The 23,755-nt window shown below is 41.4% G+C and overlaps 1 protein-coding gene across 1 annotated transcript; it reads left to right on the top strand.

Moving 5' to 3' along the window:
• The first annotated feature begins 11,960 nt into the window (after positions 1-11,960).
• LOC311485888 (V-set domain-containing T-cell activation inhibitor 1-like) lies at positions 11,961-22,989 on the top strand. Its single transcript, XM_084541566.1, has 4 exons — positions 11,961-12,375; positions 15,536-15,883; positions 16,100-16,438; positions 22,644-22,989. The coding sequence occupies exons 1-4, from the start codon at positions 12,339-12,341 to the stop codon at positions 22,772-22,774; spliced, it is 855 nt and encodes a 284-aa protein (XP_084397692.1). The 5' UTR covers positions 11,961-12,338; the 3' UTR covers positions 22,775-22,989.
• The last annotated feature ends 766 nt before the right edge of the window (positions 22,990-23,755 follow it).

Genomic DNA, 23,755 nt, shown 5'->3' with positions numbered 1-23,755 from the left:
AGATGGTGTGTACCTCCGTATGAAGACATGGTAGCGTGGCTGGATGAGTAACTGAAGGTTGACATGCAGTCTGCGCTCAGAGACTATGAGCAGGACTTCGACTACCTGCGCATGTGACGCACGGATTGTGAGACGCTCCTCTCCACAAATGGAAAATCAGCGACGCAGCCCTCAGCTTCTGTGGTTTGGTCCTTGAAAGTTAAGAATAGGATCACATTAAACAGAGTTAATCAAAGGAATAAAAACTCACACTATTTATGTTCTTTTTCTATTTTAATGGTTATGTTTTCTTATTTTTATTGTCATTTATTCACTTAAACTTGATCACATTATGGATGGATTTCAACGCTTGTGTTTCAGCAGCAGTTCTTCTGAAACACAGGCTCTCCGTTGTTCAACAAGTTTGATCAGCAGCTGGACAGAAGCACAGAAAGTTGACAGTTTCATTCTCTGTGGCTGATGGCTCCTCTGGGCGAGCAGGAATGGAAGTACCCCATGCTAGCGCTAACCTGTCATGTGTTAAACATGGGGCACGGGCAGAGACATAGACATATACGGGACCCAGGTACTGGGTCCTTCACATCAGCTCATCGGCGACAGAAGAAACGACCCCTCATCTAGACACGGAAAAGACTGATAATGGGACGGAAGACACTGGTCCTCATGATCCTCTTCTGCTTCGTTGGACTGGCAAATTTCAACTCCTCCATTCCTGCTGGCCTCGAGGAGCCATCAGCCACAGAGGATGAAACTGTCAACTTTCCGTGGTTCTGTCCAGCTACTGATCAAACTTGTTGGTGTGTACAGTTGAAAAACAGAGAGCCCGTGTTTCAGAAGAACTGTATTTGTACGTCTATACGATTGGTGGCTGACATTTTGTCACCTCATAGACGATTTTAAATGTTGTTTGCAGTGTGTTTGTTGGTGACTCTGATGAACGTTTAATAAAGTTGCTCCATATACTTCAAGTGTTGCTGGACTTTTTTTTTATATCCAAACACTTGTTAACACCACATAAAGAGAATTTTCTCAATAATTGTAAAAGTACAGAATTACTGACAGCTAGATGACACTAGATGACAGTAGAGACACGTGGAACACTGAGGTAATAAAGTGTTCAAAAGGAACAGGACGAAGGATGAACTGAACCACACACCTTTCAGACAGCCAAAGATACAAAGGTCCATCATATAGCAATATGTAATCAAAGAACTTCCTCAAAGTTATCTTAGTATGACCATGTTAATGATGTTTTATCTTACAACACACACCCATTTCAAGGTGAACCATTAACCACCATTAACTGTGGTGGAGTTTCAATGGTGGTGTAGCTCCTCTAGGTAGTAAGCATGAGGCCTGAGCAGGGTTGCCACCCGTCCCATAAAATACGTAATCGTTCCTCTTTTGGCAATCAAATCCTCTCGTGGAGGATAAAAATTGAACCAATACGGGACGCGATTTGTTCTGTACTTCCATAAATGGAACAGGAATAAGCGGGTACAGAAGATGAATGAATGATCAGTTCATTCAACACGATTTCACTATACGATCACTGTGCCAATGTATTGTACAGAGTATAGATTTTCATAAATGTACTGTAAACGTAACTGAGTAATCTTTAAAGCAGTGGAGGATTTTCTTGAGACGGACCATGCGCTGTTTGTCCACACAAGATGACATTATTTTTTTTGTCCCTTGCCTAATGTAGGACAAACCTCCTGTTACCAACACCGTGCAGCTTTGAGAGCTTGATTAATTTAGCCTGAAGCCACATCGTAAAAGGCCACATCATCAATGGGATGGTCTCTTGATAACGCAGGATGACGTGTCCACGTTCCAAAGTCCAGATCTCTACGAAAGTCCCGAATGACTCTGCCAGAAAATAAGCTTTTAAAAGAGAAAATCCACAATCCATGAGGTTTTTAATGTAATGACACTTGACATTTAAAATGATCTTGAAGAGATGAGGTAGAGATCTGGACTGAGGAATGTGGACACATTTTAATAATTCTGTCCCTTATGTTGTGTCCTCTTTTAAATATTATCCTGTGTGGATCTCTCAAAGTTTCTTTCAAGCGTGGCTCCTTTTGAAGGATGTGACAAAGTAGAATAGTTATTTCTTTGATATTCTTGGTCTAAAACAGGAAGTGGAAGAACAGAACTAAATATGTTCAGTCATTTTTGCATCCTGTCTATGTAGTTGTTCAAATCTCTTTCATTACAGCAATAAAATGGGTTCCCTATGAGCAGGACTTCGACTTCCTTCGACTACCAAATTTATGAAGTACGCTGTGAAATTCAACTAATATTTTATCTTAGACACAACCATTTCAAGGTGAAACATTGACGTGTCGTCATGTATGTGGACCAGGAGTCTGTGATCAAGTTTTCAAGATTCAAGATTCAAGATTCAAGATTTCTTTATTGTCAATTTTTCAATACGTTCACAACATACAGAAAAATCGAAAAAACGTTTCTCTCTTCTCACACAATAATAAAAAAGAAAAAAAAAATAACCTAAATAGACCTAAAGTGGATGAAGTGGCAGTGAAACAGTTACTATGTAAACATTCTGTATAAATATATGTATAAATATAGTGAATAAATAGAAATAGAAATTACTACGTACAACTTAGTGCAATGTATAGTTTGCAGCTTGGGTTTTCCCAGTAAATGTGCAAAAAGCAGTAAGGTGCAGATTACTGTCAGGTTGAGTCTTTTTAAGTAACTAAGGCAGGTGAGGTAGGGTCTCTGTGTGATGGGTGGGTTATAGTCCGGCAGGGGGCATGAGGCGGGGGGGGGGGGATGGGCGGAGTTCAGCACCCTGACAGCCTGGTGGACGAAGCTGTTCAACAGTCTGGTGGAGCAGGCCCAGAGGTTCTGGTACCTTTTCCCCGATGGCAGGAGACTGAAGAGGGGATGTAGGGGCTAGGAGGGGTCACTGGCAATGCTGGTGGCTCTGCGAGTGAGGCGGGTGTGGAAAATGTCTGTGAGGGAGGGAAGGGGGGTACCGATGACTGAGGAATGTGGACATGTTTTAATAATTCTGTCCCTTATGTTGTGTCCTCTTTTAAATATTATCCTGTGTGGATCTCTCAAAGTTTCTTTCAAGCGTGGCTCCTTTTGAAGGATGTGACAAAGTAGAATATTTGTTTCTTTGATATTCTTGGTCTAAAACAGGAAGTGGAAGAACAGAACTAAATATGTTCAGTCATTTTTGCATCCTGTCTATGTAGTTGTTCAAATCTCTTTCATTACAGCAATAAAATGGGTTCCCTATGAGCAGGACTTCGACTTCCTTCGACTACCAAATTTATGAAGTATGCTGTGAAATTCAACTAATGTTTTATCTTATAAGACACAACCATTTCAAGGTGAAACATTGACATGTCGTTATGTATGTGGACCAGGAGTCTGTGAGCAAGTTTTAAGACTACGGTGGATTTTCAGTGGTGGTGTAGCTCCTCTAGGTAGTGAGCATGAGGCCCGAGATCGTTTTAAAAAAAACAGGGTTTATTCACAGTCACCGACCAACCCGTGAGAACGGAAGAAAAAGAAAGTAAACAAATAATCAAATACATGAATTGGATAGATAGATAGATAGATAGATAGATAGATAGATAGGTTTTATTTGTCACATGCACAGTCATACATAGTACAATGCACAGTAAAATGTATTGTTGTACCTGCAGCCAGTAGTAAAAAAAATATAAGTACTACAGTAAACAGTAGTTTGCACACAAGGTACGCAATATAAGTGTAATGTACACCATGAGAAATAAAATAAAATAAAAATATAGACTGTAAGACTCAAGTGTAAGCTTAGAGGGGAGGTAGTTGTATATGTACATACATTTACAGTATTTAGCAGCTACATGAATAAAGTGCAGTGATATTTAAGTCCAGTTAAGGCTCAGAGTTGAGCAGGCGGATGGCATGAGGATAAAAACTCTTCTTCAGCCTCTCAGTCTTTGTCCTCAGGCATCGGAAACGCCGGCCTGATGGCAGTAGAGAGAAGAGAGAGTGTCCGGGGTGACTGGGCTGTTTCAGGATCTTCTTGGCCCTTAACCTGCAACGTTTGGTGTAAATGTCCTGCAGGTTGGGGAGGGGGGTTCTGATGGTCCGCTCCGCTGAACGGAGCACCCTCTTGAGGACCAGGAAGTCCTGCCTGGTGCAATTTCCCATCCAGGTGGTGATGCTCCCACACAAGATGCTCTCTATGGTGCAGGTGTAAAAGTTCCTGAGCACCTTGAGAGGGAGCTTAAAGTCTCTGAGGCGTCTGAGGAGGTAGAGACGCTGTCTGGCCTTCTTCACGATGGTGTTCAGATGGTGAGTCCATGACAGGTCCTGTGAGATGGTCACTCCCAGGTGTAAATATGCTAATGCGCAATTCGTAGCTGAATGCAGTTACACAATACATCAATAAACATACCTCGTAGGCTGCACACTACCATAAGGGGCTTAATCTTGTCTTCTTCTTTTCTTTATCTTCTTTGTTTGCATTTACTTGTTGTAACTCTTTAATCAACTTAACCTTACAAAGTGTGGAGATAACCGACGGTGTTACTTCTCCCTTGCCGTGCTCTGCCTGAAGGTGTATTATTAAAGGGGTACCGTGCAGAAACAAAAAAACAAACACAATGAGCCGCGCCTCAACTGAAACAGGTAAATAGAAACTAAAAAATAAATGAATAAGAATGCATTAAGCTGACATGTATGGCAGTTACAGGTGGAGTTTCAGTTTATGGAGTTTGGTGATATTTTAAACATGCAGATGAACTGTATTTTCTGAGGTTAATTTGCTTTCCTTGCCTTGTTATGTGAGATGAAAAATTGTTATTGAAATGAAAAATACAAGAAATGGGTAACAGTTCAGCGTGATAAATCTGTATAAAGCTTTGGTAGAGTGAAAAGAAAACTGTTTCTGTTTCATTCATTTTATTTTAATTACATGATTTCACCCTCCCACCGTCCAAAGACATGCTCATTAGGTTCACTGGTGATTCTAAACTGGCCGTAGGTGTGCGTGTGAATGTGAATGGTTGTCTGTGTCTCTGTGTTAGCCCCGCGATAGACTGGCAACCTGTCCAGGGTGTACCTCCGCCTCTCGCCCGATGACAGCTGGGATAGGCTCCAGCAGACCCCCGTGACCCTTAACAGGAATAAGCGGTTACAGAAGATAAATGAATGAATGAATGAATGAACGCAATTTCACTATACGATCACTGTGCCAATGTATTGTACAGAGTATAGATTTTCATAAATGTACTGTAAACGTAACTGAGTAATCTTTAAAGCAGTGGAGGATTTTCTTGAGACGGACCATGCGCTGTTTGTCCACACAAGATGACATTATTTTTTTTTTGTCCCTTGCCTAATGCAGGACAAACCTCCTGTTACCAACACCGTGCAGCTTTGAGAGCTTGATTAATTTAGCCTGAAGCCACATCGTAAAAGGCCACATCATCAATGGGATGGTCTCTTGATGACGCAGGATGACGTGTCCACGTTCCTAAGTCCAGATCTCTACGAAAGTCCCGAATGACTCTGCCAGAAAATAAGCTTTTAAAAGAGAAAATCCACAATCCATGAGGTTTTTAATGTAATGACACTTGACATTTAAAATGATCTTGAAGAGATGAGGTAGAGATCTGGACTGAGGAATGTGGACACGTTTTAATAATGCTGTATATATTTTTTTCTCTCTCTTTTCCTTTCCTTTATTTCTTGTGCTGTTCACAAGAATTGGAGACGAAAATCGCAGCGTGCTGAGCTTCCTGCCACCCTTCTCATGCACATTTGGCGGACAGCCTACACTTGGGAGATGGACTTGGATGGAAGTAAATCAAGTTGAGAGAAAAACTGGCAGAGATATTAGGGACTTGGTACATCTTCAAAGGCCGCCTGAGGAAGATCATTAGATAACAAAATAATCCATCAGAAATCAGAGAATGTCATAAAAGAGGTTTCCAGCTTTATTTAGCCGTGCGAAACATACGTCTCTGTTTTGGACTAGCGTAGCACAGCAAAAGTCGCTCAATTTTCACAGTTACCACCCAAACACTCAAAGCTGGCACCACGTTATAGGAAAGCTCAATTATATTATCAGGTTGGATGTTATTACTGTTGATTATGTGCTTTTGAAGACCCGGCTTGCCCCTGAGTTTAAATCGAACGTGCCTTGGAGGTTAATGAATCACCCACCTGGTGGCTTGTTTTACTTTCACCCTTACTCTTTGTGACTTACACACACACTTATACGCTGCTTTTGAGCCTAACATTTAGTTCTGGATGACAGTTTGAGTTGGTTTCTTCACAAAGGCATGTGACCCTATAAACCAGGGGTGTGTGTTTTCTTAACTCCTGTCATGTTCATTTGAAATGACATTAGTGCATGCATGTAAAAGATCTTACACTCTCGTTAGGTCCCGTAGAGCAGTGTTTTTCAGCCTTGTTTGAGCCAAGGTACATTTTTTTCATTGAAAAAATCACAAGGCACACCACCAACCTAAAATGATAAAAAATGAAACTCTGTAGCCTATATTAACAATATAAAGTCATTCTTGTCAAAGTGTCTTGAATGGGAATCAAATAAACACAAAGAAAAAAGTCTCATATATATATATACACAGACACCTGACAATGGTATATTATTTGCAGATAATAATGAATTAATTTTCAAATTTGTTTTTAGATCAATCAGGTGAAATTGGATAATATCCCATGGCACACCTGACGATCTCTCACGGCACACTGGTGTGCCACGGCACAGTGGTTGAAAAACACTGCCATAGAGGATATAGGCTCCATGTAGTTGTGTTTAAAGATGCAAGTGCATTAACGAATGTGCCAGGATGGCCAAACGGTGTAAGGTGCTCCGTTCAGGTCGCAGTCTCCTCTGGATGTGTGGGTTTGTATCCCACTGAGTAGTATTTAGAGGACAGTTTTTGGGCCAAAGTTTCCATCTCCCTTACGTCTATGGCTGAGGTGAGCCTGCACGCCGTCCAGGTGGAAACCAACTCCTCTGAATGTGAACAAATGAATGGGTTGAAAGATAAATAATTACCCCAAATAGATCAATGAAGTAAATTAAAAAACAAAACAAAATATATGAAATTGTTCTCCTTTAGGCCATTTAAAATTTCACCACCTGTCTTTCCGGTTACAGAAGCAGTCATCCCAGACATATTGTTAGCTCATTAACCAAGCATAAGTTAATGAAGGAAAGAAATAATTATAGAGGTGAGGCGAGCTGAATATGTAAAACATTTTCTTAAATGTTTTACATATTCTTGGTGTCACTTTCTGTACGACACAATTCCAGTTAGTGCACTTGTGTGTGTTTGAATTACATGCGGGGCAGGTTGATATCTACCAGACTGTGATGTGCCTCTTTATTTTAACTCTCATTTCTATGTAGCAGTTACTCTTTACACGAATATTCCAGAAAGATACTCATGGAAGAATCACAGAAAACATGTTTGAGTCTTCTAATTAGTGCTGATAACTGACTGAACTCAGTGAATACGTTAAAAGATATTCCCCTAATGGAAATATTATTTTTGATGCCCAACTAACACACGCTCATTCTGTGATTTGACCCTTGACCCGTCCAGTTTGGGAAATCAGGAAGCGATGGCAAGCAGAAACATACCGTCTTGAGCAGAGTTGAAAAAGAAAAGGCAAATTCAGCTTCAAAGCCCTGGCATGAGTTATTGAGTTATTTGCATTTACTGTGGATGTGGACTCAGTTAATACTGCAGTTTGTCATGTCTCAAATATAAATCAAGAACAACCCTGATACAGGAAGCATGCACAACCTTTGAGGTTATTTTTAGATTATTCTGGACAGTATTTTCAGTGTGTTGAAACTCATCACTAAACAACTGTGTTTGTCTTCTCTAATGCTCTGTTTCTTTTAATATCAATGTCACTCAATACTGTGAAGCTATTGGAATATATTCAGAGCTCTAGGAGGCAAATTTGGACTGGGTGAACTCTGAAGTGGAAATACTGAAGAGAGCACCACCTACGTTTAAGCCACTGCTGGATGCAGCAGAGAGACGCCGAGCTGAAATAGTCCCTGAGTTGCAAATGTTCAAACACACTGTGTTGTGTCATTTCTGTTGGTGTTAAATGTACTTTTCATGTATGGCTTTGTGCACTACAGCATACTAATGATTATCATTATTTTAATTCTAATAAGTAATGAAGTTCCTTCTTTGAGTATATTTGTTTGATCAAATTACACTGAGACCTCCCATAGTTAGAAGTTATTATTTAGTGACCTCTACTGGCCGTATAGCAGTAAGTCAGATGACATCCCCAGGTTGGGTGGATGGATGGGTCAACAAATCACTGGATTTAGTATGGGTTTCAATTTGTGTTTTAGTTATAACTTTGAGTTCATAGCTGCAATACTCAAAGATAAAGAAGAGGATATCAGAAAAATGGAGGAGGTGACAAGATATCTAGAGGAGATTCAAGAGGAGCTCTAACGTGTCTGTCAGTCTTTGCTTCTTTAAAATGAATATATTAAATAAATGATTATAAATCAGGAATGTAACCAGTAAATTTGTTGTAGAGTTTAGCACTAATTATAATTATCATGTCAAGGTTTTCAGGATGAGGTAGGACCCAAATGCTGGACACCAGGCGGTGAGGCAGGAGTAGGCAAAAACGAATTTAATCAAACAAAAGGAAACACAAAGCGCTGCAAAACGGCAGGATAATCAAAAAACTAAACTCAGAACAAGAGGAACACCTGAACATGATAGGACTAAAACTTGACATAACTTGGCATGGAAACAGAAACTCTAGCATAAGACCTGGCAAGACATGGAAGAACAGTACAACACGACAGAGGACAAAGAGAAAGGCAGGATTATATATACACAAGAGCAGAGGAGACACAGGTGAAAACAATCAGGGCGGGGCTGACAATTACACAGGTGGGAAATCACAGGACAGGAAGAAGGCAAGACAGGAAACAAGGAAAAAATAAGAATAAAACATGAAACTCAAAAACATGAAACATGAACGAAGCTCAAAACATGAACACAGGAAATCAAAATGCAGAACCATGACACATCATAGTCTAAATATTACTGTGTTACTGTTGGTATACTGTATATGGTAACAATATACTGAACAAAAAAAAATAAAAAATAAAAACATTGTGACATTGAAATTAGTTGATTTATATGACGAAAATCTTGATTTTAATAAATAATTCAGTTCCTTATTGAGTCTGTCTTTAATTAAAAACAAAGGTCCAGCAGTTCTGGTGATCCAAATTACTTTCACATATGGAAATACAGTATTTATGTCTGATGTTTGTTGTTTCTAATCTCTTTCCTTGGAGGTCACTCAAATGAAAACTTTAAGGCCAAAGTAAATTACACTGGAAACTCCAAGAAAAGAAATGTACCTGCTTTTTTTAACCATTTAATGTTCCATATCACACCACCTGTTAGAGGTAAGTGATGTACAGTTAATGAATGAAAAAAACATCTTAGGAAATGTTGGAGAAGCCCGTTTACAATCCCTTTTTGAGCTCGTTCCTCTTCTCCGCGCGTTCCTTTAATGGACAACGCTACACGTCTTTATTTCTCAGTTTGAGTAATTTATTATAGCTTACAGAGCTCTGGGCCAAATCTTCCTGTCCCTGACAAACAACAAAGTCGTGTCAGTTCATGAAGTCTGACAACCTATATTTCCCTGACCCAGTTCTAATATACTACTACAGAAAGTTGTGTAGGATGCAGGCAAACTTGGGTGTGTCGTCTTCTGGTTGGCTCGTAATCTGGCTCCGTCTCTCCTCTTCACCTGCCACTCACGCCCATAACATCTGACTCCATCCTCGCTCCGTCTCCTCGAGTGAGTGTCTGCACACAACAACCTTAACAAAGAACACACTATCTTCCCTGATATGGGCATGCGGTTAATCTAGCGTTGGGTCATCTTGACCTGCTGCATCCTCTTCCTTTATCTGTTATTGACATTCTTCTGTTCCTGCACGGCCTGGAATATTCTGTGGTTAGTAAGATACATTAAGCAGAACACATGTTCATGTTATTAAACTATGATTAACTCCTCAGGTATTTTCATCAATTATATCTACAAAAACAGTAAATGTTTTACATATTCTTGGTGTCACTTTCTGTTGACACACCTCTACTTTGCGCACTTGTGCGTGTTTCCATTTAATTGTCTGAAGGTGTATCCACATTCATTCCTTTCTATTGTTTTGATTTCATGCAGGGCTGGTTGGTATCTACCTGACTGTGATGAGCCTCTTTATTTTAACTCTCTTTTCTATGTAGCAGTTACACTTTACACAAATACTCCAGTAAATTACAAAAAAGAAAACTCCTGGAAGAATCACAGAAAACATGTTTGAGTCTTCTAATTAGTGATGATAACTTAGTACTAATGAAGAGTTTGACTTGTATTGTTGTATGACAACTGTCTCAATACAAGATTAAAAGTTTTGAAGCAGCACCTTTGATTTTAAGAAGCCTCCAGGCCTTTTCATGTCAACTATGTGTGATTGTAATAGTTTCGTCATGTAACTTGCAATCAGACTCAACGGTGCATATTCCTACACTGCCATGGACCAAGTGAAAAACTCTCATAAAACTAGAACACAGTTAACCCAGATTGTCCCATCATAGCTTTGGATTTCTCTACATGTGGCTGTAGCATGGCTCTCAAGTTTTACACATTAATTAACTGATATTCCCTTTAATGGAAGTATTATTTTTGATGGCCAACTACCACACGCTCATTCTGTGATTTGACCCTTGACCCGTCCTGTAGTTTGGGAAATCAGGAAGCGATGGCAAGCAGAAACATACCGTCTTGAGCAGAGTTGAAAAAGAAAAGGCAAGTTCTTGGAAGCTCTGCCGAGAGTTATTTGCATTTACTGTGGACTGAGTTACCACTGCAGTATGTCATGTCTCAAATATAAATCAAGAACAAACCTGATACAGGGAGCGTGCACAACCTTTGAGGTTATTTTTAGATTATTAATTGGAATGCTGTTTAATTGTTTCCTTTAACTGGTTTTGCTATGTTTCTGTGAAAGGCACCTAGCAAATGCTACGTCAGAGAAAATGAGAGCTAAGAGGCAGCTCACACAGGTCAGTTGTGTTGAGCTTCATGATGTAGTCACCTGAAATGGTTTTCCCTTCACAGGTTTGCCTTGTCAGGGTTCATTTGTGGAATTTCTTGCCTTCTTATTGGGGTTGGGACCATCAGTTGTGTTGTGCAAAAAGTCAGGTTGGTACACAGCTGACAGCCCTATTTGACAACTGTTACAGCTAAGTAAAGAGATACAACAGTCCATCATTACTATAAGAACTGAAGGTTAGTCAGTCCGGAAGTTTGCAAAAACTTTGAATGTGTCCCCAAGTGCAGTTGCAAACATTAGGCGCTCAGTCGAATCACTAGCCTCAGAAATTGCAAGTTAACAGCACCTCAGATTAGAGCCCAGATCAATGCCACACAGAGTTCTAGTAGCAGACACATCTCTACATCAACTATTCAGAGGAGACTGTGCCAATCAGGCCTTTATGGTCAAATAGCTGCTAGAAAAACACTACTTGGGAAAAGCAACAAGCAGAAGAGATTTGTTTGGGACAAGAAACACCAGGAATGGACTTTAGACCAGTGGAAATCTGTGCTTTGGTCTGATGAGTCTCTACATGCATGGTTCCAACCGTGGAGCATGGAGGAGGAGGAGGTGTGGTGGTGTGGGGGTGCTTTGCAGGTGACACTGTTGTGGATTTATTCAAAATTGAGGGCACATTGAACTATCATGGCTACCACAGCATCCTGCAGCGACCTGCTATCCCATCCGGGTTGCGTTTAGTTGGACCATCATTTATTTTCCAATGACCCCAAACACACCTCCAGGCTGTGGAAGGACTATTTGACCAAGAAGGAGAGTGATGGAGTGCTGCGCCAGATGGCCTGGCCTCCACAGTCACCTGACCTAAACCCAGTCGAGATGGTTTGTCATAGATCTATCTGTATTTTATAAATCAAACAGACATAGAATCCAAAGAGTCTGTTGTTATGCATGTATCAGAGTTTTAGTTACGGGATGTGATTCCAGAGCAATTACTCATCTCTCTGTTCAAACTTCCTGGTTCTGACTGAACCAGTCAGTTACATCAGTGGCTGCTGCTGCGGAAAAACTCGTTCTCCCTCATTCTTTAATAAACACTGGAAACAGTCTGAGCTGAAGACGAGAGGAGGAAAGTCAGAAATGTCTCATGATCTGAAGAAGTGTTCAAACACATCAACTGAATCCTCAGACTTATGACAGGAAGATGAAGACGTTGGTGGTGTTTGTGATCCTCGTTCACGGTAAGATATCTTCCTCCTGGATCTGATTATCACTTCAGTCTGACATCTGTCTCAACAGGTCTGGACCTGTTTAAACAGGTCAATGATGATCTGTTTAAACTATGTTAATAGTTTGTCACATTATTAGTTTAAAATCACATCAACAAACAAAGAATCAAACATATTTAATGTGAGCTCAGAGGCAACGACTGCTAGATGATCTGGCTGCAGATCAGAACTTCACTGTGGGACAGAAACATTTACAAAGGTCATTGTGTTTTAAAATGAAACTATCAGCTAGTGAGTTCTTCATGGGGGGATGTTGACGACTAGTTTCCTCATCCAGATGCAACACTACTGAGAACAAGCAACAAAAAACAGTGGTTTGAGAGCGTGTGGGCACCCATGTTTTATCCTCATCTGATAATCTGATCACAGTATCATATCCTGCTCCTCCAGGGTTTACCCTTCAACCACTTTAGCAGCTCAGAGTTGTTCCTTCTCATCTCATCCCTGACCATGGCCTCTTCTGTCCTGCAGCAGGACGTCCTGTCAAGATGTTTTATTATCCATTGAATGTGCCTCTCAGATCAGTGTTGAGACCTTCAGGTTGAACTGTCAGGGATCTGGGTGTAGCAGAAATATTCAGTTTACTTATGAAGATCATCAAATCCTGGACCTCAGCATCTGTCCATCATCTGGTTGCTTGTGTTCAGTGTAGCACGTCTGCTTTGGTTTTCTTTCTTTTCCTTAAATCCAGATTCCTTCAATAAAGAGGAAACAACTGAAAAAATGCAGCTTGACAAGAACCTTTCAGAAACATCCTGGAGATGAAACCATGAGTTTATTTGGCCGACATATCTGTGAGGTTCATCCTCCTTCCAACACGTAATACTCGTTAACGTCAGCGTGGATAAAACACGTCAGTCTTTTAATATAATCACAGCAGCACAGACGGTGTGCTTTAGATTCTGATATAATAAACATGTACATGTTACCACATAGACATGTTTCATATAGTAGTAGTAGTATATTAGGACAGATCGACAACAATACAATACATTATGAATGTGAATAAGAAAGAAGCTTTTCATTTATACTCAGCCCCCCTGGACCTTATGGACAAGCAGACCATGAACATGGAGGATGTTTCTCAGTAACATCTTGCTCCAATGAGTAGATTTTCTCTCTGTGTTTGCTGTATGTTAGCTTCCTAGTGTTCAGACTTCTAAATCTGTGAAAGCAAGAAGCCATCTCTGAATACTTGACATGAATAATACGGTTGGAGTTCTAGTTTGGACATTGAGACAGTTTCCTGTTTAGATTGGTGCTGTTAAAGAAGAGATGTGTCTCTGTGTTAGTATCAGGACCAGAGGAGGTCTTTTGCTGATGGAGTGAAGTGCAGAGATCAGTCCTGAGAGATTCATTCATCAGTTAGAGCTAAAAATCATGTTCTGGTTCACTGAACTCTAAACTGTTACATGATTGGAGTAGAGGACAGTGTTGCCAAGTCCATAAGTTACTTTGGGCTTGTTTTTCTCTGAGGTCGCTTACAAACATTGGTATTTGCGGGTCACGTTTTTTTGGGTTTGTTTCTAAAGTGTAATTGCTTATTTGGGCTTGTTCCCAACTCCATAATAAGTTGTCAAGCAGATATTTTCTATGTGTTTATATATGTTTTAAACTTCCCTTCCCTTTGTCCCTCCCCTTTTCCTATACACACAGGACATAGCAGAGTTTTTCCCCACCCACATCCTGCTACTAATTGGCTCTGGCAACAAGTACTAGCCAATCAGAGGCAGAGCCAGTGAGTGAGGTTTAAATGAAAATACACGTGAATGATGGTGGACTTTAGGAGAATTTTTGAGGAGCAAATGCCCGGGACAAAGTTAGCGAAATATAACAAAGAAATGGAGAAAGAGAAAGTTCCTGAAGCTCAGGGGGAGAAAAATAAATAAAAAGTGTACCGTGGGTACAGTTTTGCAAAACTGTGCACAGTTTACCAATCTGTTCACATGGATGTAAATTGACAATCTGTACCCACAGTTTAAAATCCCTCCCCACGGATTGTAAAACCATGCACACGGTTTATTTTTCTCTCCCCATAACCTAAAGGGGCTCCATAGAAAAAGTTGCTTGTTTTGGGGCCTCATGTATTAAAGTTGCATGCGTACAAAAACATTCCGTACTTACTCACTCACGGAAAAGTTCAGATGTATCAAGAGTGAAATGTCCGAGAACTTTGTACGTGCCTACGCCAACGCCATGGCTGGCGTACGTTGGCTTCTACAGATGTCAATGCTTTGGCGACACTCAGAGGTGATGCCGGGAAACTGTCATAAATGTGAAAACTATTCGTCCGACCGATCGGGACTGTGCCAGTCGACCCCGAGCAGAGCCATGCAAGCCGTGTGGGATGGAATTATCCGCATGTCAGCCAGGTATATCAAATTCCCACACAATGCATCTGAACAGGTCAACATTAAAGAGCAATTTGCAGTGAGAGACCATTTTCTGAATGTAATCGGAGCTATTGACTGCACACACATTGCTATAAAAGCGCCATCGCATGAATTTGTAAATGTCAACAGGAAACATTTTCATGGGATCAATGTACAGATCATACGTGATGCGCCAATGAGGACATTTTTGCGCACCCCCACTTCAGTGAGTAGCGTCTCCAATTTGCAATATCATTTGCATATTTAAAAGGGGCATTGACATGGAGTTACATATTTAAAAGGGGCGTGGACAGGGAGGGGTTGGTTACGCTTGATCGGAATGTACAAAGGAAAAATGCTTCTAAATCAGAGCGTGTGCCACGTTTTACAAGGAAATTCATGCAAGTCTTCGTACATGAGGCCCCTGGTTGCTTATTTGGCTCACGAGATCTGACAACACTGGTAGAGGACAGACCTGATCAACACAATCTTAAAAATGTCATTACTCATTACTTTGAGCAAGAGAGGACGTTTCTCAGCCGAATCTGTGAAAAATACATTCAATGATCTGTACTTTTATTTTCATTGACTAACTGACTTTCATTGACTGAAACCAGTTGGTGAAGAGAAACTGAAACTGGTTTCTCTGGTCCCTGCAGATAATGTGACATACAGTCAGTCACGTGTGAAGTCAAACCCACATGCAGCTGATTTGTGTTTCTCTTTGTGTGTCCTCTCAGTTTCCCAGCATGTCCTGGCAGTTGTGGTGGAAGTGGGTGAGGGGGCGGAGTCTGTCCTGCTACCCTGCCACTACTCAGATTTTTTACCTGTGGACAATCCCACAGTGATTTGGACACGGAACGATCTCAATCCCAAATCTGTCCACATACGACGAGAAAAAGATGAAATTAAAGGTCAGAACGAGGTTTACAGAGGACGGACATCAATGAAGCCTAATGCTCTAGACACTGGAGACTTCAGCCTCACTCTGAGAAAACCTCACCTCTCTGACAGTGGCAATTACACCTGCTCCATCAGTGATGGCAGACAAGAAGTGAGAGTGACAGACGTACATCTACAGGTCAAAGGTCAGAAACAAACCTCAACACGTGGTTTCACAGGAAAACAAAGACTCAAGGCCACACAGTTCCTGGTCTTTCCACTGTTGGAGTCACAGACATATTTCTGATCTCATCAAACAAGCAGGACTTCATTCTTGTCTCCAAGAGGAAGTCTCAAAGACACAGACACAGCAGCATTATTAAACCAGCTGATTGATGTTTCTGTCTCTTGTGTTCTCACAGTTTTCCAGCATACCCTGCCAGTGGAGGTGTTGGAGGGGGTGGAGTCAGTCTGGTTGCCCTGTCAAGACTCTTCTGTTCCTGTCAACCCCACGGCAGAGTGGATCCGCTACGACCTCAGGCCTTCAACCATCCACCAGAGTCAGACGACAGGTGATCAACTGAAAGACCAAAACCACCGTTACAGCGACCGAACATCCATGAAGACTGACGCTCTGACAACTGGAGACTTCAGCCTGAATCTGACGAAACCCAGCCCCTCTGATAGCGCAACCTACATCTGCTCCATCAGAGCGCTTGGAAACGAACGGATACTGGCAGCCGTACAGCTGCAGGTCAAAGGTCAGCAATAAATAATAACACTGTAAACAGCAGATGAATGAATGATGAATGAACAGCAGTATGCTGTATAATCACACACTGTTGACATTTGTAGGGTTGCAATCTCTAACACGCATGATTCCCATAACTATTAACAGAATAAATCTTATCTAATCAATAATGAAACTACCAGACTTCCGGTGGCTGCCCAGGTGTGATGCGCGTGTAGTTCTGAGCTCCGTCTCAAAAGTCCGATAATACACGAAATATCCTACAATTCAGAAACTATTCTAGTTTAAATTACGTCTAAAGTATTCTACAAAATGTCGAGCGGGAGAGGAGCGAAGAATAAATCGTCAACGGACGAGACAGCGGGCAAAAAGAAAGCTTCAGGCAAAGAATCGGAGGACACTTCAAATGCAGCCATCTTGTTAGCATTGCGTGAGCAAGAAGAAAGGCTAACCGGGAAAGTTAAGTTGGCTGTGAGAGAGGCAGTTGAGGAAATGCTTGCCGGTGAAATCCAGGCCCTGAAAGTTATGATTGAAGCCTCCAACTCGGCAGTGACCAAACTCGGCGGAGATATCGCACAGCAAGCCGAGGTCGGTAGAAAGCTGCAGGGGAGGCTAGATGCTAAAGCAGCTAACATCAGAACGGTTAAACACGATGTTGGTGACCTCCAGAAAGAGCTACTGAACCTGCGCCAGAAAGTCGCTGAGATGGAGGACAGATCGCGGAGGTCTAACCTTCGACTTGTCGGCCTGCCAGAGTCAGCGGAGGGTGAAAATGCCATCCAATTTTTACAAGATAATTTGCCCGTGTGGATCCCCTCCCTGGCCGGGGACAAGATTGAAATTCAACGGGCTCATCGTATATTCGCCACCCAGGACAGGACCAGCCGCCCGCGGACACTCATCTTCCGGCTACTTCGTTACCAGGACAGGGAGAAAATTCTCAACGGAGCCAGAGCCCTTTCGTCCGCGCCTACACACCAGACATCCAGCGAGGGGCGGACATCGACATCCAAGCTGCTGTTTTTCCCTGACTACAGCAACGATACCGCGCAGAGGAGAAAAGCCTTTGATGCGGTGAGAAAGCAGCTTGCCAACAGAGGACTGCGGCCGTTCCTGAGATATCCAGCAACCCTGAAGGTTAGACACAACGGCTCGCTGCACTTTTTCGAAAGTGTGGCGGATGCGGAGTCATTTATGGCCACGCTCGACCGGAGCCCTCGCTCGACATCCAGTGAAGCTGGCACCCCCCGCGGCTCTTTTCCTACTATACCGGATGACGAGGGACCCTCGGCGGATACTTTCCCTGCTCCAACTTGACCCAAACGGCGGATTACTTAAGGTTTCATGCTGCTTACTCTCTTCTCGACTGTACTAAATATCTGACCTAGATTTATTAAAAGAGGTAATGTGTATAGGATTTTATTTTACTGGTTTAGGGCTGTATGACTGACACTTCTGATGTTTTATAGAAGTCATTACAGGTCACTGCGGACATTGTGACAAAAGTTTTGATTAGTAGTGATTTGGCACATGAGGAATGAAAGTGCGCTTCTTTTTTTTCTTTTTTTTTTTATATATACAAGCATACTACCTCTTAATACTGATTAAGTCATTTTAAGTATACAATTCAGGTTAATGCAAATTGATTCTGGGGAGATTGAGTTAATGTTTCTGATACCTATACGGACTTGGACAGGAGACGTGTATCACCGTTCAAGCCACAGTTAGTCAATAAGAAAGTCCACCCTTTACTTATTTTACTTTATTTTCTTCTCCATCCTAAGAGAGCATTCATCATCTCTTGCGGATGGAATGTTTTGTTGAAATTGTTCAGTGTTTGCTGCCAGAGCCTTGCCATTTATGTAGAGACTTGTTTTTTTTTTATTTGCATGATTTACATTTGAAGAGCATTTTGTGTAGACCTACTTGTGATACCCTTCAGTTGATAAGATGACACAAACTTGAATATGAATAACACCTTTAATGTAATGTCGTGGAATGTACGGGGCTTAAATTCCCCAGTAAAACGCACCAAATGCCTAGAATTCCTTAAACGTAAAGAGATCTCCATTGCTCTGATCCAAGAAACACATCTGAAAACAACTGATATTCATAGGTTTCAGAATAGATTTTATAAGTGTGTTGCTCACTCTTCTGCGACAAATAGGACAAAGGGAGTGGCTATTTTATTCAATAGGAAGCTAGGGGTGGAGGTGGAAAATTCAGGCAACGATGACATTGGCAGACTGACTTATGTCTGTGTTACCATTAACAATATGAAAATTTGTCTTGCATCGATATATGGCCCAAACATCCATGATCCAAATTTCTTAAGTACAATCTCTAATACTCTCTTAGACTTTCCAGGTCATCAGCTTATAGTCGGGGGTGACTTTAACCAGGTGTGTGACATAAATTTGGATAAATCTGTAAGTGCAAGTTTAACCCAGGACTCCTCTCGTGAGATTAACACCTTTATTTCTGAGCTTAATATTATTGATCCATGGCGCTTAAGGAACCCTTTAGTTAGGAATTATACCTTTTTCTCGGCCAGACACAAGACATACTCAAGAATTGATTACATATTCATTTCTGCCTCCCTGAATCACTGCATCAATTCTACTGATATCCTTCCTATGGTAATATCAGATCATGCCCCTGTGTTATATAACTTTAAGTTCCTACCGACCCGCAGTAAAGGTACACACAGGTGGCGCTTCAATACAACACTACTTCAGAATACAGATTTTGTTAAAAAACTGAGAAACAATCTTAAAGTATTTTTAGAAATTAACTCGGAGACAGCAGCCTCACCCCAAATACTTTGGGAAACAACTAAATGCTTTATAAGGGGAGAGGCCGTGTCATTTGCCTCCCATTTGAAGGCGACCAGGAGGCGCAGGGTTACGCAATTAGAAGATGAGATACGAACTTTGGAATATGACTTAAAACAGCAGTTTTCTGAACAAAACCATTCAGCTCTCTCGGCCCTGAAATTTGAATTGAATAATTTGCTCAAGGCTAAAGCTGAGTTTATAATTCATCGTACGAGACTTACATATTATGATCAGAGCGAAAGATCAAGCAAGCTTTTAGCTGCCAGGTTAAAACAAAATGAATCCTTTTCCACGATCAGTGCAATCCAAACATCATCTGGACCTGTCACCTATGACCCAGGTGAGATAAATAATACTTTTGCAGAATTTTATTCTCGTCTCTATGCGGCAGACCCTGCTCCTGACTTGGCTGCTCTTAAATTGTATCTGTCAGAACTTAAATTACCATCACTGACTGACAATGATGCAGAATGCCTTGAAACACCACTTACTCTTTTAGAACTTAAAGAGGCATTGCGCTCGATGCAAAAAGGGAAATCGCCGGGCCTTGACGGGCTGCCTCCAGAGTTGTTTTTGGAACTGTGGGATATCGTTGGGCCATTGCTTTTAAATTCTCTTAACTATGCTCTAGACACTGGTTCCTTCCATCGTGATCAAAATACATCTCTCATATCAATCCTGCTCAAGAAAGATAAACCACCTTTGAGATGTGGCAGTTACAGGCCGATATCACTTATTACAACAGAACTGAAGCTTTTTGCCAAAGTTTTGGTCAGAAGACTGGAGCCATGTGTTGGTAAATTAATTCATTGTGACCAAACAGGTTTTTTAAAGGGGAGACTTGCATCAGACAATATCCGACGCCTTTTCCATATATTACATGCATCAGAATTGGATACACATCCCGCAGCTATATTCAGCTTGGATGCGCTAAAAGCCTTTGATCGAGTGAGCTGGATATACCTGTGGCAGGTTTTGGAGAATTTCGGATTTGGCAAAAAATTTATATCAATGATCAAAACTTTATACACCAACCCTTGTGCAATCGTACAAACAAATAATACTTTGTCCAAAACATTTCCTCTGCAGCGTGGAACTCGGCAAGGCTGCCCACTGTCCCCGCTCCTTTTTGCTTTGTCACTTGAACCGCTAGCCCAGACAATTAGATTAGACCCGCAGATCTCACCCATCAGTATACAAGGTACACAACATAAAATTTCGCTTTATGCGGACGATGTATTACTTTTTTTTACTAACATTTCTAAATCTCTGCCTCAAATACTCAAAGTCTTCACGCAGTTCAGCCTATTTTCTGGTTATAAAATTAATTGGGATAAATCCCTCCTTATTCCTTTAAATACCCCTGCAAAACAACTCACATTACCAGTCATTCAACATATTCAATGGCATAACTCCGCATTTACATATCTAGGCATAACTGTAACCAGTTTCTCGAATATAGCACACGCAAATTACAATAGACTTAAAACGGAGATTGCATCGGACATTCAGAGGTGGTCCGATCTCAAGATGTCACTACAAGGCAGAATTGCGATTCTGAAAATGAATATACTCGGCCGACTGAATTTCCTGTTCTCTATGATCCCTATGCCTCCACCACCTGACTACTTTGATGAACTACGGTCCCTGACCACTAAATTTATATGGAAGGATAAAAGGGCTCGTATTCGCTTATGCACGCTACAGCGACCAAAACACTCTGGAGGCTTGGCAGTACCTGACTTCAAATTATACTACTGGTCATTTCAAATAAAGCAACTGACAATTTGGTGCAATGAGAATGTTGTCACACCCTGGCGTCAGATAGAGAAAGAGATGGTAAAACCACATAGGTTGACAGACATATTGTTTTGTGGGCTGAAACCTAGATCTGTGTGTAGAAAGTTTGGGCCAATCATAGGCAACTCCTTGAAAATTTGGTTTGCTGTCCAGAAACATATGGGATGTAACGTAAGGCTCTGTGACCGCTCTCCTGTTTGGTATAACTACAATTTATTACAGCATTCTGGTCTCTATTTTAATGACAGTTGGGCTTCTAGAGGAATTCACATTCTCCAAGATCTGTATGACAGAAATGGTTTGGTTTCACTCCAAGTGCTTAAAGAACGTTATTCTCTCCCTGGGTTCCCTTGGTTTTTGTATTTCCAGTTGAGATCTGCAATTCGTGCCCATGGAGTTCCATGGGATACACCTGTGCCCTCTCATCCGTTGGACACTTGGTTTTCTTCTCGAACACCTCCTACTGGATTAGTGTCCGTCATCTACAATGAACTGCTCTCTAAAGGCGTTAAACCTTTGGGAGTGATCAGTTCTTGGAACCGTGAACTTGAGGGTCAGGGTTATAATCTGGACTGGGACAATATATGGACCAACATTCCCATTTCATCAAAGAATCCAGCACATCAACTTATTCATTACAAGTTTATGCACAAATACTATGCCACGCCGTACAGACGCTTTACAATGAAACTGATAGATGATCCCAACTGTACAAAATGTGATCAGAACATTGTTGGCACATACCTTCATGTTTTTTGGGAGTGTCCCTCAGTGTCTGGCCTTTGGTCCAAGGTGCATAGTTGCCTTGAAAATATTTTAGGATTTCCCATTCCTATGCATCTCCCCCTACTTCTATTCAATGATGACTCCGTTCTTAGTGGCAATACCAGGTTGGCACAGAGGAAAGTTATATTTGCAGGATTGACTGCCGCAAAGAAGACCATAATTCATTCATGGTTTTCTCCGGACATCCCATCGGCAAAGGAATGGCTAAATCATTTTAGAGACATTGCTCTTTTAGAAAGGTCATTGGCTGTCATACATAAAGCGCGAGCATCCACTGTGCAGGCCTGGGACGCTCTTATTAGTTCTCTCTCTGACATAACATTGCTTACTCGTATATAAGGTGTTACTGTGAATTATGTTGTCTGATTGAAAGATTCTCTGTCATCTAATGCATCGAGTTCCTACTGATGGGTCTGCAACCGTTCCCCCCCCCCCCCCCCCCCCCTTTTTATTTATTTATTTTTTTTTTTTTTGGTCTCCTTAAACGTCCTTAGTGGCAAGGCTTTATGTTTGTAATATGATGTTAAATTGTTCAATAAAAAGTTTGTCACAAAAAAAAAATAATGAAACTACCAGAATGTGTCAGGATGTTCCTAATTCAGACAATATCACATAGGTCAGACAAACCAGTCCTTCTCACTTATTTTATGTTGGAATTAAAGGACACATGGTAGTACTGGAGACCAAGGTAACGACATCTAGAGGTCAGTACTGTAGATACAGGTTAGAAGTCAGAGGTCAGTACTGCAGATACAGGCCAGAGGTCATGTTGTTCTTTATGTTTCTCCACAGAACTATTTCCAGCCTGGAACAAAGTTCTCCTGGTTCTCCTGTTTGTTTTTCTTGGTGTCGTTGGGGGTCTTTTGTTTCATTTTCGACTCTACTTCATATCAGGTGAGTCTCTTCTACTACACTACCCATAATGCTGTTAGTAACATCGGTTCTGTGGAGATTTGTTCCAGCTGCTACAGAAGTCAGAAACTCATTCAGACTGAATCACTGATCAGTGGAGGAACTTTAACAACATGACTAGACTAAACAGTGTGTAAATGTTTGCGTAAACTGCATGATACCATTGAAACATGTGGTGACAACTCCTTGAGTGGTGCTCAGTCATGTGGTGGAGTGAGACCAGAGCAGAGGGTTAGGACTTTCTCATCCATTCATCTGACTGGTTCCTCATTAGTTCCTGATGTCTTCTTTGGTAACTGCTCCAAATCTCCTGAAGAAGAATCCTCCACCAACATGAGACACACAGACTTGGATGGACAGAGACGTCCTGTTACGATCAGAGCTGCTGCTGTCTCTACAGCTGATGTGATTTGTTGTGCTCTCAGTCTACAAGGTGAAGGTGGATTCAAAGGTGGAGTCTGTCCTGCTGACCTGCAAAACCACAGCTCAGCTGCCAGAAGACGCTAAAGTAGAGTGGATTGACACTTACTGCAGGAAGGTCCATGTGTATCAGAAGGAACCTGACCAGCTTGAAGAACAGCACCATATTTACAGAGACAGAACGAATATGAATGAAGACCTGCTGAAAACTGGAGACCTCAGTCTGACCCTGAAAAACCCCACAGACAATGACACCAACACCTACACCTGCACCGTCTACAACAAGGAGGGAAACATTCTGATGAAGAAACAAGTGAAGCTCAATGTCAAAGGTCAGTACTGTAGATACAGGTCAGAGGTCAGTGATGTAGCTACATGCAGAGGTCATGTTTCTCAGCATACATTTTGCCTAAAACTAAACAATAATTTTCCTGCTTTATAGCAATAATGATATACTGTATCTTTCATTATATGACTCAGTCACCTTTAACACCTCCTCTTTAAAGTTGAGCAACAAAACAGCCACTACATCTGAATGGTTGCTATGACTACAGTACAGTGAGTTGCTCCAC

This window comes from Chelon labrosus (genome assembly GCF_963514085.1).
Source record: "Chelon labrosus genome assembly, chromosome: 1".
Taxonomy (NCBI): domain Eukaryota; kingdom Metazoa; phylum Chordata; class Actinopteri; order Mugiliformes; family Mugilidae; genus Chelon; species Chelon labrosus.
This window is presented reverse-complemented; position numbering and strand designations above follow the sequence as displayed.

What these genes read in the sequence shown, in the direction of transcription:
- LOC311485888 (XM_084541566.1), top strand. Translation starts at nt 12,339, where the DNA reads ATGAAGACGTTGGTGGTGTTTGTGATCCTCGTTCACG. An exon ending in GTTTGTGATCCTCGTTCACG is followed by an intron (nt 12,376 to 15,535) that starts GTAAGATATCTT and finishes GTGTCCTCTCAG; the next exon opens with TTTCCCAGCATGTCCTGGCA. An exon ending in CGTACAGCTGCAGGTCAAAG is followed by an intron (nt 16,439 to 22,643) that starts GTCAGCAATAAA and finishes GTTTCTCCACAG; the next exon opens with AACTATTTCCAGCCTGGAAC.